Source organism: Eublepharis macularius, chromosome 5, assembly GCF_028583425.1.
Source record: "Eublepharis macularius isolate TG4126 chromosome 5, MPM_Emac_v1.0, whole genome shotgun sequence".
NCBI classification, from domain to species: Eukaryota; Metazoa; Chordata; class Lepidosauria; order Squamata; family Eublepharidae; genus Eublepharis; species Eublepharis macularius.
In genome coordinates, this window is record NC_072794.1 from 174,063,278 (window position 1) to 174,079,356 (window position 16,079).

Here is a 16,079-nt window from a genome sequence, read left to right on the forward strand (position 1 = left end):
GGTGCAACAGGATCTGTTGTGAATAAGAAAGCATGACCTTTGTGGAGGGGTCCTTCACACTGCTGGGGAAGTGAGCTCTGGCTCATGAAAGCCCTGCTGGAATAAATGTTCTTTCCCATCTTAAAGGTGCCACCAGACTCTTGCTTTATTTCACAGGAATTCAACAGGTTGAGCATAGCACCCCCCCCCCCCAGAGTTTGGGGGTAAGCCCCCACCAAAGTGCACACACTCCTAGCAGATGTGACAATGTCACTTCCGGAAGTGATGTCATTGCATTCGCCATGGGACTGCTCCCACGCCTCATTTGAGGCTGATTCTCAAAGAATCAGCCCCGTGCACAAGACTTCTGGAAGTGACATCATCACACAAGACTCACACGCAGAAGGCACAAGAGTAAAGAGTCCAGTAGCACCTTTAAGACTAACACAACTTTACTGTAGCATAAGCTTTCGAGAACCACAGCTCTCTTCGTCAGATGCATGCGAACTGTGATTCTCGAAAGCTTATGCTACAGTAAAGTGGGTTAGTCTTAAAGGTGCTACTGGAGTCTTTACTATTTTGCTACTGCAGACTAACACGGCTAACTCCTCTGGACCTATGACCGTCGAAGGCACAAGGTAATGGTCAGCTCCCCCCGCCCCCCCCCCGGCCACACACACACACACAGTAGGGACTTGGCAAGCCTACTTTGGGCAGAGATGGAGAGCAGCAGCTGTCTACTGGAGGAGGCAATTCCTCCAGCTGCAAAAACAGGAAATGCTTGTTTGGAGCTGGAGCGAGTATCCTGGCCATGGCCTGGCAGAGACAGACATGCAGGTCTGGCACCTCCCCAGTCCCAGCAGGAGGCTTGGCTCGTGTGCTAGATGTAGGCCAGAGTGAATCTTTCCAGATCTCATCCAGGCTCAGTCCTGATTGCCCCACATCCCTCGTACCCACAATCAGGGGGAGGAGCCAGCGCAGCCAGACCAGGTCAATGGGAGCTGGCCCCACCCCACCCCACCCCACCCCTCCCAGGAAGCCACTTAAAGATGAGCATGGCTCCCTTCTGGCCACTGCAGCCTGGATCCCGAGAGCACCATGAAGCCAGAGGTCCTTTGGTGGTTAATGGGGCTACTTATGCTCAGGGACGGAGAGGCATTGGACTATGGGGAAGAGAAGATAGGTGAGTTCTTGGCTGGCCAATCTGGCAGAGCTCGTCACCTGCCAGGAAACGCCGTGCAGTCAGTGGAGCCAAGCTGGCTTAGCTCCACCAAGGGCTGCCAGCCTGGAAGACTGGGGGATGATGCTCGGGGGCATGAGGCTTTTGAGATGGAGATCAAGCATCCTCCTTGCCCAGAGAGCAGACAGTTGCATGGTCGGTGACCACGGGTGGTGTCTCCCTGCTGGAGGCAGGAGCAGTTTATCAAACAAAAGGAAGCTCCCTTAGCAACAACCTGAGTCATCAAAGTGGAAACCCACAACTAAGGGATACAGTCAGTCAGGTTCTGAAATTCTAGTGTATTAAAGTGGCGCAGTGCAGTGAATAAATAACAATACTGTTATAGGCATATCAAATCACATAAACAAACAGTGTGCAATAAACAGCTCAACATGGGCCAATTGAGAAATATCCAGTGGTGCAATCAAGTTCATATCAGAGTTCATAGCAGAGATGAAACGTAGATAGCAAACCAGAGAAGCTGTGAGGACCCCTCGTTCCTGTTCAAGGTAAGTTCTTAAATAGATGTACTCTTCTCATTTTCTTTCAACAGATGGAACAAGGAGATGGGACACTCTGCAGGACCGAGACCCGACAAGGAACCGGTCATCAACAACGCTTGTTTCCAGACTGCATCAGGGGCCAACAGACCTCCTCACCAAACATCTCTGAGAACACTTCTGCCGCTGTTACAAACTTCAGCAGCAGTCCGTCACACCTCTTCTAGTTGGCCATGTGCCAACTCACAGCTTCTCTGGTTTGCTGTTTATGTTTCATCTCTGCTATGAACTCTGATATGAACTTGATTGCACCACTGGGTATTTCTCAATTGGCCCATGTTGAGCTGTTTATTGCACACTGTTTGTCTATGTGATTTGCTATGCCTATAACAGTATTGTTATTTATTCATTGCACTGCGCCACTTTAATACACTAGAATTTCAGAACCTGACTGACTGTATCCCTAAGTTGTGGGTTTCCACTTTGATGACTCAGGAGGCAGGAGCAGTGCCAGGAATCCTTGGTGTCTGTGCCGTGTGGGCAGGAAGCTTCTATGCTCAGGTTCCACTGGGGCTGGCAAAGCTTGCTGGGTGTGTTATCTCCTCCAGGCTGTTGTCAGGGCAGCTGAGCAGAAAAGGCCTGACCTGGCAAAAGAAGCTTCAAGAAGAGGAGGTGTGCAAAGAGACTTGTGCGAGTGCAAAGCTGCTTACAGGGGCAAGATGGAACCAAGTCCTGGGTTCTGGGCTTATCCTGCACGCTCACTGGTTACGGTGCGCCCAGGCACTCCACCTGGCTGACTCCACCCCACCCCCTTCATATGAGATTGACACCGCCGCCACTTTCAGATGGCAGGGATTCTCTGTTTTGCTTTCATTGTTGCTGCGAATGTGGAGGTATGCATATTGGGCCTCTGCCTCTTTTTTAACTTTTCCTTCGAACATCTGCTCTGCAGAGATTGTGCAGTGGCTCATGGGGCATGGTTGTTGTGGCTACTGTGGCTGCTTACCACCCCCTTTTGTAGTTCTTTTCATGCACTCTCTCTACCACAGTATCAACATACAAATAACTTCCCTCTAAGCACCACACACTTTTTGTTTCCTTTTGCTATTGTGGAATGTGGAGAAGTCACAGCAAGATGGGAGTTTGAAATGATCCTCAGGTGGAGAATTGCTGCCCAGCCCCAGGTGTCTCAGGGCTTCCCAACCCCACTCCTGTCCAGGCAACCTGGATAAAAACCACCTGTGCCTTCCCCTTGTATCTTGACATGAAGAAGGCTGGAGATGTCATTGTTTGGAATGAAAAACAAGAATTCCGAGGGACTAAACTTTGAAATGGAAATGCATAAGTGGTGAGAGATCAGTAGCGCAATAATAATTACTGGTTGTTTGGGTTTTTTGAGTCTGGTGGTGGGGCAAAAAAATGTTGGGAAAACGGAATCTTTGAGGGAAGCCAACAGTGGGAACTAGCGACATCGGACGGGACCTGACATTTTCCTGACATTGGGGCAGGAAAATGTGCGTATTCCTTCCAGGCAGCAGGGCAATATGTTGGACTGCGTTATTTCTGGGGGGGAATCAAAGCAAAGCTCATTTGGGAAAGACCATATTAAGGGCCTGGAAAGAGCATAACACCGGCACATGTCGTAGTTCAAAAAATAATGGTCCAGTTTGGAAGTCAAGGCAGTAGCCTGTGAATTGCTGCTTGGCAGCATGCAGTTGCATTGACCAAGGTGGACCCTGTACCTGCCTGGATCCATCTTTCTCAGAGACCGTCTAGTCTAGTATTCTGTTTCCAAAGGTCATTAACTTGATGCCCACTAAGGCATGATGCTGGACTCTTTCCCAGTTTCTTTACTTGGCATGGGGGGATAGGCAGACTCGGATAAGGGAGGTTTTGTGCAGCTTACGTTTCAGCTCGCTTAGAACTGTGGTCACAACATCTGACGCATAACATCTTTAAGATGACTTCAGGGTGGGTAGCTGTGTTAGTCTGTCTGTAGCACTGGAAAAGAGCAAGAGTCCTGTAGCTCCTGTAAGACTAACAAAATGTATAGTAGGGCATGAGCTTTTGTGAGCCACAGCTCACTTCTTTAGATACCGGAAGTATCAGAATCAGATACCTGAAGTATCTGAAGAAGTGAGCTGTGGCTCACGAAAGCTCATGCCCTACTACACATTTTGTTAGTCTTACAGGTGCTACAGGACTCTTGTGGTTTTCTACTCCTAAAGATGCTGTCCTTTATGCACGCTGCTTTGGTGTTTTCTAGCTCTCCCACCCAGGAGCCTATAATATAATAATAACATCCGATTTATATACCGCCCTTCAGGACAACTTAATGCCCACTCAGAGCAGTTTACAATCACCCTGTGAGGTGGGTGGGGCTGAGAGAGCTCTGACTGGCCCAAGGTCACCCAGCTGGCTTCAAGTGGAGGGAAGCAAACCTGGTTCTCCAGATTAGAGTCCTGCTGCTCTTAACCACTACACCAAACTGGCTCAAGCCTGGTATGTGTGTGGGGAAATAGGAGTTGTGCCAACCCAGAAATGATGTCAACATATTGGAGCAACACTCTAAGATTACACCACCTATCATAAAACCGTAACGTTTCCGTGGAATCATAGCATCCCCCTACCTGCTAAATGACTGGCAGCAGGGGAGACTGGGAGCAGGGGACCCCCTGACCCCATCATGGGACTGGCAGGCCTATGCCATGCTAGGGCTGCCATGTTCCCTTATCTCCTAGTGGGTGCGGGGGACCTGGCATGTATTGTTCTGGTCTCCTTGGGTGTGCTTCTGGCAAGTGCGATGTGACATCATCGTGCCCAGCAGCGGGCATGCTCCTGCTCTTCACAGGGGCCAGTTTTGGCACATTGACATCGCTTGAAGAAGTGAAGTTGTCACACCCATTGGGAGTGTACCCATTGCACAGTGGCCTGGGAGGTTTTTTTTTATCACCTGGGCACATTCCCCAGCCTTTCCCCTCTGCCAAACAGGTGAGTGGCAGCAGGAGGCGGAGGGAGCCCCGGCAGCCCTATGCCCTGCTGAGTGATGTGGGCAGTGAGTGTCTAGTGGTCTCTGCTGCGTCCTCCCCCACCAGGAAACACGGCAGGAAGGGGGACATGGCCCATTCAAGTGCTGTTTTGCCCAAGCCCACTCCTGCTCTAACTGCCCGAGACTTTGTCTTTGCTTGCCAGGAATCAAGGCTTGGATGGCTTAGCCATGTTCTTGTGGCTGCCTGACAGCTTCAAACTGAGACTGAATGCTCAGTGGCCTCTTTTTTTTTTTTTTTTGCTTAAAGCTACAGGTGTCATTTTTTTTATTTGGGAGAGTGTTAACCCCCCGATTTTATTTATTAGATTTCAGATATTTCTGCGTATTAGTGACTTTCTTAAAGTTTGTACAAAAAGTTCAGAATTAAATATATGATAACCATCTATTACTACCATCTACCAGTTCCCAGATTTCATTTTTTTAAAGTAAGGGTATTGCCCTTTTTGTTGTGAAGTTATAAGGAGAAAGGTGTAGACTGCAGAGATTGTGGCAATATATTGTTATAAATGTTACCATGTTATAGAGAGCTAGTAATTCACATTTTTAAAAAAGAAACTCTGTTGTGGGGAGGAAAAGTTATCCAACGCAAGCAAAGTACAGGAGAAACTGATGTGTGGGCACTTCTGTATTCGCAGCAGCAACAGGAGCCACCCCGGAGAATTATCCGTGTGCAGAAGCAGCCCGTGTCTGTTCACGATGTGTAATTTGAAAGTCATTTTCCATTTGCATGCAGTCAGGTCTCCATTATGCATGTTCTTCTACCTCGGGCATGTGGCAGAAAAGTTATTGGCCCTTTTCACACTGCTTACCTGCTGCCGCAACAATGAAAAATATCGCGCGAAAACCACGGACGTTCCGCGTTATTTGCGCAATATTTCACGTCATTGCAGCAGCAGGTAAGCAGTGTGAAAAGGGCCCTTGTTTCTCCCGGGCAACATATAAGGGCTGTCTTAATCCATCATTGAGCTCCAGGGTTTTTCCGGGAGTGCTGAAGGCCTCTCCTGGGGAAAAAACAACAACATCTTTGGACCCCACCGATCCATCCAATTACTGACCAGTCTCGAACCTCCCGTTTCTGGGGAAGGTGATTGAGTGGGCGGTGGCAGAACAGCTGCAGGTTTTCCGGAAGGATTCTTCCATCCTGGACCCATTCCAGTCCGGTTCCCACCGGGGACACGGGACTGAGGCGGTACTGGTTGCCTTCGCCGACGAGCTTCGCAGACATCAGCAGGCGGGTCGGCGCTGCCGGTTTTGTTGGCTCTCTCCTTATCAATGGAAGGCCCGGTCACAGCAGTTTCCCAGTCTGCGTTCTTCCATCTTCGACAGGCCAGGCAGCTTGCGCCCTATCTGTCGACCCGTGACCTAACTACAGCGATCCATGCAATGGTCACCTCCTGAATAGATTACTGTAACTCACTCTATGCACGGCTTCCCTTGGGCCTAACCTAATTACAGCGGGTCCAGAACGCTGCTGCACATGTCCTGATGGGCACGCCATACAGGGCACATTTTACTCCCATCCTGCCACAGCTGCACGGGCTCCCTGTGGAATTCTGGATCAGGTTCAAGGTTTTGGGTTTAACCTTTGAAGCCCTAAACGGACTGGGACCAGCATACCTGCAGGACTGTCTCTTCACGTATGTACCCCAGAGTGCATTAAACAAATAATCTACTGGTGGTCTCTGGCCCCAGGGAGGCCCAGCTGGCTTCGACCAGGGGCAGGGCCTTTTCAGTCCTGGCCCCAACCTGGTGGAACTCTCTGTCGGAGGACACCTGGGCCTGCCAAGATCTCATATCCTTTTGTCGGGCCTCTAAGACAGAGATGTTCCACCAGGCGTACGGTTGAGGCCAGTCTTTGATCATCTTAGGAGCCTCCCTACTGGTCTCCCACCAGGGGGGCAGAGAAATCATCTGCCCCCTGTAAGTGCAGTCACCAGCTTATTATAAACTGTGACCCCCCCACCTCTTCTGTTCTATTCTGCTTGTTACATAATGATTGGAGAATTGGAGGGGGGCCGCCATCCGAAATGCTGTTTGCCTGTATTTATGGTTGTTTGATGGTTTTTAACTGTGGTTCTATGTTTTAATGCCTATTGAGCATTTTATTGTAACCCGCCCTGAGCCCATTCGCAGGGCAGGCGGGCTATAAATTAAATAAATAAATACAAATAAATATTCTGTGATTCTGCAAAAACAAAGAAAGCACATGGAAAATGGCACTGGCTGCAGAAATTTCCTTAGAATTGCAACTTCACTCCTCTCCCTCCAAAAAAAACATTATTCTTGTTTTATAGGTGGTGGCCAGAGAGGGAGGTTTAGGGCTGTGGCATGGGGAGGAACGCTCAAGGCATGGGCCCTGAACTGCCGACTGGCTGGGGTGCATTCCTAAGCCTAACACAGAGCGGCTCCATGTGTACTGCTTGCAGCACGTGGCACCTGACAGTACCGAAAAAAAGCCATTTCATCTTGGGAAAACGGCTCAGGAGGGGAGGCGGAAGCCCCTCCTCCTCGTGTGCCATGGTCGCCAGCCAAATCCAGCCTTCCACTGCTTGGGAACATTAATTCCCTGACGTCACGTGTCAACCGAATGGTTGGGGGATGCTTGACCCGAGTCAGGGTCGAGTGTATCGTCTAGTATCTTCCCCGAGGATGGCTCCACGCATAAATGGAGAAACGTGCAAAGCTGCTGGTTCAAACCACAGCTCCATCTGTCATGACCATCTTCTGTGGCTGTCAGGAGCTCTCCAGGGTCTCCGGCAGAGGAGCGCCTTTCCCTCCTGCCAGGGATTAAAGCACCCTTGGATGGGCAAAGGAAGGGAGCCGGAGGTGCCCAGAGGATGAAAGAGGGACCACATCACTGTGCTAATTGGCAGTCTTCGTGGATCGAACCGAGGCGGTTAAGTGGCGCCCCTTTCCGCCTGCTCTCGGCCTGGGACGGGGCTGTGCCTCCTGAGTGTCCTGGCAGGGACCCTCTTCCCAGGGGGAAGGCAGGGCCGCGCAGAAGCCTGGTGCCAGCCCGGTTGCCCACTCCCTGTACCCGGCCCTCATCTCCTCCTCTCTTACGTGCAGGGAAGGCTGGCTACTGCCCAACGTTTCCCAGCGGGCTGTTCCAGCCACCGTGCACCGTGAAGTGCGAAGCCGACAGCGAGTGCGAGGGGCCGCAGAAGTGCTGCGAATTCGCCTGCCGCTACAGCTGCATGCTGCCCAGCAGAGGTAGCGTGGGGAAGGGAGGGCAGGGATAGGGCTTCACTGGGGCTGCAGCCCAGAAAGTCTTCTGCAGGGAAATGCTTCGCCCATCCTTAAGAGGAGGCAGTAACCACAAAGGCAGAAGTGCAACTGTGCATGTGCAGAGTGCCTTTCCTCTCACCCCTATGCAGCCATGTGGGATTGGGGCCAGAGATTCTGGTTTCCAAACAGGCTTTGACCTTGGCAGCTCTGCTGCTTCAACACCTTTCCCCTTATAACTTCACAACTCCCAAGCCGTGGGGTTGGCAGCCCCCACAAAGGAGGAGCTCCGATCAGTCTTGCATTTGATCCTGTCCCCCCTCCAAGGAGCTCAGGGCGGCGCATGTGACTCCCACCTCCCTCTGCTAGATCTCCCAGTAAGCTGGAGCTGCCCGGCCTGAGGTTCCCCAGGGAGGATCGTGGCAAGCGAGGATATGGCCCCAGATCCCCCAGGCGGCCGTAGTGCAGCTTCCATATTGCTACATCACAACTGATGGTCAGGATTAGTGTGGACATCTTGAGGATGGGCAGCAGGCCGGAGGGGCTCTGGGGAACAGGGGAGGAAGAGGACACAATGCCAACAGGCCCAGCTGGGGCACAGCAGAACTGCAGGCGAGCACAGGGCAGATGCCCCCCAGTGTGCCCTCCTCTCCAGGTGCTGCCAAGCTCCAGTTGCCCCTGCCCTGAGTTGGATGTGACCCCATCCTCGTCCAGGAGATGCAGCTCAGGGCAGCTGGCATGGTTGCTCTCCAGCCTCCAACAACTGCTGACTCTGCTTCCTGTTCCTGCCCTCAGACAAGCCCGGGATGTGCGCCACCCCACCGATGAAGAAGCTGTATGCGCCTTTGCCGTGCACGAACACTTGTGTGGTGGACGAGGATTGCTCAGGGGCCCAGAAGTGCTGTGAGGCAGCCGGTGGCCGAACCTGCAACCCACCCCTTCCAGGCAAGTGGCACTGCGATAAGATCAGAGCCCATGGGGCCCCCTGTGCCTTGCCCCAGAAGGCCGGCGGAGACCAGCTTTATGGTGGGCATGTTCACTCCCTCCAAGGTGGAAGGAGAGCTGGCCGGTCTGTCCAGCGCAGAGCCTTTCTCTGCCCTGAGGCTGGATTTCATGGGGGTTGGTCGGAGGGGCCGCTTCACACAGGCAGGGGATGTTCCCATCCAGTACACAGTGGGTCCCCTGTTCCCCTAGTATTCACTGCTGCTTCCTTTCCCCCCTCTGTGTGGAGCCCCCTCCCCGGGAACTCTGGCAAAGGGTGCAGACAGGCAGCCACATTGCCTCAGTGCAGCCAAAACTGTTTTGGCACATCCGGGGCAGGCTGAGATGAGCAAGGGGTCCTGGTGGGAGTCGTGGAGACTCAGGAGTCCCTGGAAAGAGGGAGGGGTCATAGAATCATGGGGTTGGAAGGTACCTCCAGGGTCATCTAGTCCAACCCCCTGCACAATGCAGGAAATTCACAAGTCCCCCCCCCCCGGCCACACGCACACCCAGTGACTCTTACTCCATGCCCAGAAGATGGCCAAACACTGTCAGGTTCCCTAGCCAAACTGGCCTGGGGAAAATTGCTACCTAACCCCTGTTTATTCGTTTATGCCCCATGTTTATCCCCAAATGGGGTCCCAAAGCAACTTACGACATCCTTCTCCGTGCCTCCATGTTGAGCCACAAGATTTGAGCTCAATGGCCTCTTAGAGACCAACAAGAATTTCAGGGTATAAGCTTTCAAATGTCGAAGCTCCCTTCCTCCGATATCTTCTTGGGTATCTGAAGAAGGGAGCTGTGACTCTCAAAAGCTCATACCCTGAAAACCTTGTTGGTCTCTAAGGGTCACTGGGCCAAATCCTGCAGTTCTGTTGCAGACCAACCCAGCTACCCACCTGAAACTTGCCTCCATGTTATCACCCTCGAATAATAGCCCTGCGAGTCAGGATCTGCTGAGTGTGTGGCTGGCCCCAGGGTCACCCAGCGAGCTTCCATGGAAGCCCATGAGCCTAGAGCGCTCTGACCACTGCACAACACTGCCTCTCACGGCTGCGCCAAAGCTCAAGCACGCCCCCCAGCCCAGCAAAAAAACCACCAAAGAGGAATGCCCCGTTGCACGGCTGGGCTAAGAGGAGGATTTCAGATGTTCCACCGTGCCTTGAAAGGGGGCCACTTGACCCAGGGATAGTTTCCTCATGAGTAAGAGGAGCGATCCTGCATTCTTGGTTGCTGGCGTCTCTCAGCAAGAGGAAAACAGTTTCTCTTCCTTTGGGCAAAACAGCACGAGAGACTTCTGGCGGTGTCTTGTAATGTTTGCTTTATTTACAAGTATTCAAGCAGAGCAGAGGTGGCCACAGAGCGGAAACAGCCCATCAGTGGAACAAAGAGACCCTCAATGCCCAGATGCGACTCTTTCCACTCACGCCCTTTGCCTCTTTGTCCCCTTTCAGAACAGCCCACTGCCCTTTCTCACCAAGGACTTGTCAAGCGCAGCTGGGGCCAGCCTAGCCGACCCACTTAATGGACACCCCCCCACCCCCCACTGAAAGGTCAGCTCCCTCTGTCCTGTCCCAGCCCCATAGGATCAGGCGGCAACACAAGGAAGCCAAACCCATCTTGCAGAGAAGGCTTCGTCAGACCGGGGGTGGTGATGCTAACGATGCAGACAGGACAAAGGCTGGGGCCACCATTCGCCAGGAACGTCCTTTCCATGCGCCCCGCTTTCTCTACAGGAGGGTCAGCTCCACCAACGCTGGATTTCTAACCAGCAGCCCATTCAGGCCCCAAGCGAGCCCTCTGGAGGTCCCCCGTTGCCAGCTTCAGGTTGAGAAATTCCTGGAGATTTGGGGGATGAAGCCTGGAGAAGGTGGGATTTGGGGAGCAGCCTCAGCGGGGTATAAGGACAAATAGTCGCCCCTCCAAAGCAGCCGCAGTCTGGAGATCAGTTCTATTTCCGGGAGATCTCCAGCCACCACCTGGAGGCAAGGAACCCTATCCCAGCCCAGCCAGGCTCCTGTTGCTACCCACACTCAGCAAAAGCCCCCCCCCCCCCGTATTATTCGATGAAACTGGGCGGGGGGGACAGGTCCGAGGAAGAGTGGTGCATGAGCACTGAGCCCAGGGAAACTGGGGACTCGGCCAAGCGAAAGGTCTGTGGCCAGTTGTTGACCTGACACCCCTCCAGTCTCCTCTTCAGTGCAGACTTTGACATACATGCTGCAGAGGTCTCTGCTCATTCTCCGGAGCCAGCCAGGAGCATCTACGTGCATCAGGCTGCGGTGGGGATCATGGCCCAAGAGGAAATGAGTTAGATTTGCCAAACTCCAGGCAGGGCCTGGAGATCTCCAGGAATCACAACTGAACTCCAGACTACAGGGATCGGCACCCATGGATGGCTGCTTTGGAGCCATGGTACCCCACTGAGGCCCTTCCCCTCCCCAAACCCTGCCCTCCCAAGCAGCAGCCCCAAGTTTCCAGGAATTTCCCAGCCCCGAGTTGGCCACCCTCAAGTGAGTCCTGTTCTCTGGCCTTCAAACCATTCCTCTCTGCCTCCTCCAGCCCCTGCCTGGCCCCTCCCACCCACTCCAGACTTGACGCAGTGCCCAAGACTGACCCCCTCGTTTCTTACAGAGAAACCTGGAAAATGCCCCAAGAAGAAGCCCCAGAAGAGCGCGAGCCCTTCCCCCGACACCTGCTTCCACGACCAGGAGTGCTTCGGCGCAGAGAAGTGCTGCTTCACCGGCTCCTCCATGAACTGCCTCCCTGTTGAGCCAGATGGCAGAGGAGGAGCACAAGGCAGCCGCCCAGGCAAGGATGCCGCCCGCGCCTGGGCATGGGCAGGACGAGGCGCGGCTCAGTGACTGAAGAAAGGCCAGGCTTCTTTGGCCTGTGAAGACCAGTAAGGCCAAGGAGCTGGACTGGCATGGGTGGGAGGGGGAGCCCCCCTTTCTTGCAACATTTCCCTGTTGAGCGACTGGGAAGGGGGAGAGGCTCCAAGGCCCGGTTCGACTCCAGTGGCCCCTTAAATTTCAGCAAGAAGCAAGCTCCCTTCGTCAGATAACCTTGCTCATCTACTGCGTACTAACACAGCTACCCACCTGAAATGAACTCCTCAGCTGCAGTTCCAGGCGGCCTACTGGGTTTAAGAAGGAAGGAAGCGTTGCCTGTTTCCTCACAGGCATGTAGTGGCTCCCAACTATTTCTTGCATGGGCTCTGCACCTTTTCCCTATCAGGAACCAGGTGCCCCTTGAACCCAGGGCTGCAGAGGTGCCCCTCCTCCCCAGTCGGCCTCCCACCAGAGGGGGATATGATCCCCCCCCATCTGCTGAACATCAAACCATTTGCCACTCGCCCCCACGGGTCTTTGTACATAGCGGGATTGTGCAATAAGAATGCCGCGATGTTTTTACTGAAACGTGTTAACTGCTCCGCTGCCTGTTTTATATTCCTACTGCGCTCCGCTCTGAGCCTGGTTTTCAGGGAGAGCAGAATACAAGAGTCGTAAAATAAATAAATGAAATGAAGCGCAGATGCCACCTCTGCAGGGACCTGCTCGAAGCAGCGGCTTTTGCTGGGGCGCACAGAGGGAGGGGCTGGCAGGTGCTCAGCGCCCACGGCTGGAGGGGGATTAGGCTCCAATGCTTGGCACTCGCTCCAGCTGTCTGCCTTCTGGGGAGGAGGCATGGCCAGGGAGAGGGCTGCACAGCCCTGAGCGGTGGGTTGGTTTTCTCTTCCAGAGTTTCATGAAGGCAGCATCTCGTATGATGACGTCGCCAAGGCGTCTCAGTTCTGGGCGTGGGTTGGAAGATGCCCCATTCCAAGAACAGCCTGGGCAGGCCCTTTCCCAGAAGAGGGCCCTGGGGGAGTAGGCCAGGCTGGCCAGGCACAGTCCCGCAATGCCACGGCGCCTCCTTGTGGCTGCCTGTGGTAATGCTGCCATCCGTCCCAGGGCCCGTTCAACGTTAATTGTCTCGCCCAAGGAAGATGCCCACGTTCCTACTTCCTGAGCCACTGCTAGCCAGAAGGAAACCAAACTGTATCAACACACACACACCTTTCTTTGCAGCACCCTTAGAAGGCAGGTCAGTGGCTTGCCTGAAGAACTTTCATTTGTATTTCAAGTTGTGTTTAAACAATCGGAATTTGGAAATATTTTAAATTCAAACATTGAACTTTGATTTCAGAAATTTTGAACCTGTGCCTTTTCCTCCTCTGAGGAAATCCACTCTGGTCAACAAGAGCTCAAAGCGAGCCCACCAGCCCTACGACTGTGCCTGCCCTTCTGTGATGGCACTGGAGCCCCCCTGGCACTAGCAGGGCCTCGGACCTTTGGGGGCACGTCTCCTTGTCCTAGCAGAGTTCAGGGAGGGATGGTTGGCAGAACCAGATCGTGGCAGGGCATTGGTCAGGGGTCTCTGCAAAACCCCAGGGGGAAACAGACGGGCCTGGAGCCACCATCGGCGCTCTCAGCTGTAGGCAACCTTTCCTTCCGCTACGCTGCAATAGCCTTCCCTTACAAAAAAACACTCCTGAGTTGTTCCATTCTATTAAGCCTCTAATGCCTTCCTAAAAATGCCCTCCTGCACATTTCTGTTTTGCACATTCTGCATAATATCCTTGTTGACAAGTTGGTAAAATGTGGTTTGGATCCTATTACTGTTAGGTGGATCTGGAACTGGTTGACAGATCGCACCCAAGGAGTGCTTGTTAGTGGTTCCTCATCCTCTTGGAGAAGGGTGACAAGTGGAGTGCCTCAGGGATCGGCCCTGGGACCTGTTCAGTTCACCATTTTATAAATCATCTGGATGAAAGAATAGAGGGAATGCTTATTAAATGTGCAGAAAATACTAAACTGGATGGGGAAGACAGAGTCAGGATACAGGATGATCTTCACAGGCTGGAAAAGTGGTCTAAAACAAATAAAATGAATTTCAAGTTCTGCATTTGGATAGGAAAAATCAAAGGCACACTTACAGGATGAGGGAGACCTGTCTTAGCAGTAGTACATGTGAACAGGATATAGGGATCTTAGTAGACCATACGCTGAACATGAGTGAGCAGTGTGATGTGGCAGCTAAAAAGCCAAATGTGATTTTGGGGCTGTGTCAAGAGAAGCATAGCGTCCAGATCATGTGAAGTGATGATATCGCTCTACCCTAGTTAGACCGCACCTGTGTTCAGTTTGGGGCACCACAATATAAGAAAGATATAGACAAGCTGGAACGTTTCCAGAGGAGGACAACGAAGATGGCGAGGGGTCTGGAGACCAAGTCCTAGGAGGAAAAATTGAAGGAGCTCAGAATGTTTAGGCTGGAGAGGAGACGAGTGAGAGGGGATAGGATAGCCATCTTCCAGTACTTGAAGGGCTGCCACATAGAGGATGGTGCAGAGTTGTTTTCTGCTGCCTTAGGGGGTCAGACCAGGACCAATTGATTAAAATTAAACCCAAAGAATTTTTGACTAAACATTAGGAAAAACTTCTTGACAGAACAGTTCCTCAGTGGAACAGACTTCCTTGGGAGATGGCGAGCTCCCCTTCATTAGAGGTTTTTAAACAAAGGCTAGAATCATAGAGCTGGAAGGGGCCTCCAGGGTTACTAAGTCCAACCTCCTACACAATTCAGGAAATTCACAACTACTTCTCCCCCCCCCCCCACACACACACCCAATGACCTTGCTCCATGCCCAGAAGATGGCAAACTGACCTGGGGGAAATTGCTTCCTGACCCCAAAGTGGTGATCAGCATTACCCTGGGCGGGTAAGAAGGGGCCACAAGAACCAAGCCCTGATGCAACCCTTCCCTCCCTCCCTCTCATAATCTGCCCAGGTTCACAGAATCAGCACTGCTGTCAGGTGGCTATCTGGCCTCTGCTTTAAAACCTCCAAAGGAGAGCCCACCACCTCCTGAGGAAGCCTGTTCCACTGAGGGACCGCTCGAACTGTCAGGAAGTTCTTCCTAATGTTTAGCCAAAACTCTTTCACTTAGTTTCTACCCATTGGTTCTGGTCCAACTTTCTGGGGCAATGGAAAACAACTCCGCGCCATCCTCTACATGACAGCCCTTCAAGCACTATAATTCTATGAAATCTATGAAACCTTCTGCTATTATCAGCGGCTCACCATTGGACCCAGCCAGTGGCTGAGAGCCAAGCTACAAGTGTCACCTGACACAGGTTGGACGCTTGTCAGCTTCCCTCAAGTTTTGATGGGAAATGTAGGCGTCCTGGTTTTACAGCTTGGCTCTCCATTACAGCTGCAAGACCAGGATGCCTACATTTCCCATCAAAACTTGAGGGAAGCCGACAAGTGTCCAACCTGTGCCAAGCGTCACTTGTAGCTTGGCTCTCAATCATCCTCAGGCAGATTTCACTCAGTTTCCGGAGGCTCCAGAATTTCACTCTCTGGGTTTAGTATTCCAGAAGACAGTCTCAAAGTTCTATTTGAAACCTGGGCTTCTTCTGGGCTTCCCAGCCACCAGGCAAACCGCCAAGGGCTGAGAGTGTGGGATATGTGCTTTTAAAAAATTATCACAATCAAATTTATCAAGGCAAATTTGCCACAGTTCTGATTTTATTTTTTAAGAATTCAATTGTGACTCACTCAACTAGGATAGAATCACAGGGATGGATGGACTGGAGAAGAAGGCATTGTTATCAGGTGGGCTGTGCGCTTGGCAAGGGACCGTGGTGTCTTGCCTCACCTGGCGGGTTCCTGCCTGACCAAGAAGGCTCTTCAGCCTGAATTCCCTGCATCCCAACCCGACGCGCCAGTCACCATCCATCACTGTGGCCATATGCCAGATTTGGAGCAGCGAGCATCTGTCGTTTCAGTGCTGCCTGGTCAATGCTGGACTGCTGACTGCACAAGTTTTCTTCTTGTATAGGCAATGTGCCATGTTTGGGGGAAGGAGGGCAGGTTGTGCAATGCAAGCTCCATGAAATATCAGCTAAGGAATTCCCGTCCCCCCATTCCAAAAGGGCTAGCTGTAGAAAAGCCCCTTCTGGGTCCCAGGAAGCTTGTTACCAGTCAGGGAAACAGAAGGGAGCTAACCGGGCTATTGCTTTCACCCGGTTTCCCACCTCTGTCCTTCCACCACCCCCTCCTGCCCCATTCCAACATTA

The 16,079-nt window shown here is 52.4% G+C and overlaps 1 protein-coding gene across 1 annotated transcript; it reads left to right on the forward strand.

Moving 5' to 3' along the window:
• Positions 1-597: 597 nt before the first annotated feature.
• On the forward strand, positions 598-11,817 carry WFDC3 (WAP four-disulfide core domain 3). The gene is made up of 5 exons (XM_054980491.1): positions 598-617; positions 1,059-1,162; positions 7,817-7,960; positions 8,768-8,998; positions 11,588-11,817. Exons 1-5 carry the CDS (start codon positions 598-600, stop codon positions 11,815-11,817), a joined length of 729 nt encoding a protein of 242 aa, XP_054836466.1.
• Positions 11,818-16,079: the final 4,262 nt, after the last annotated feature.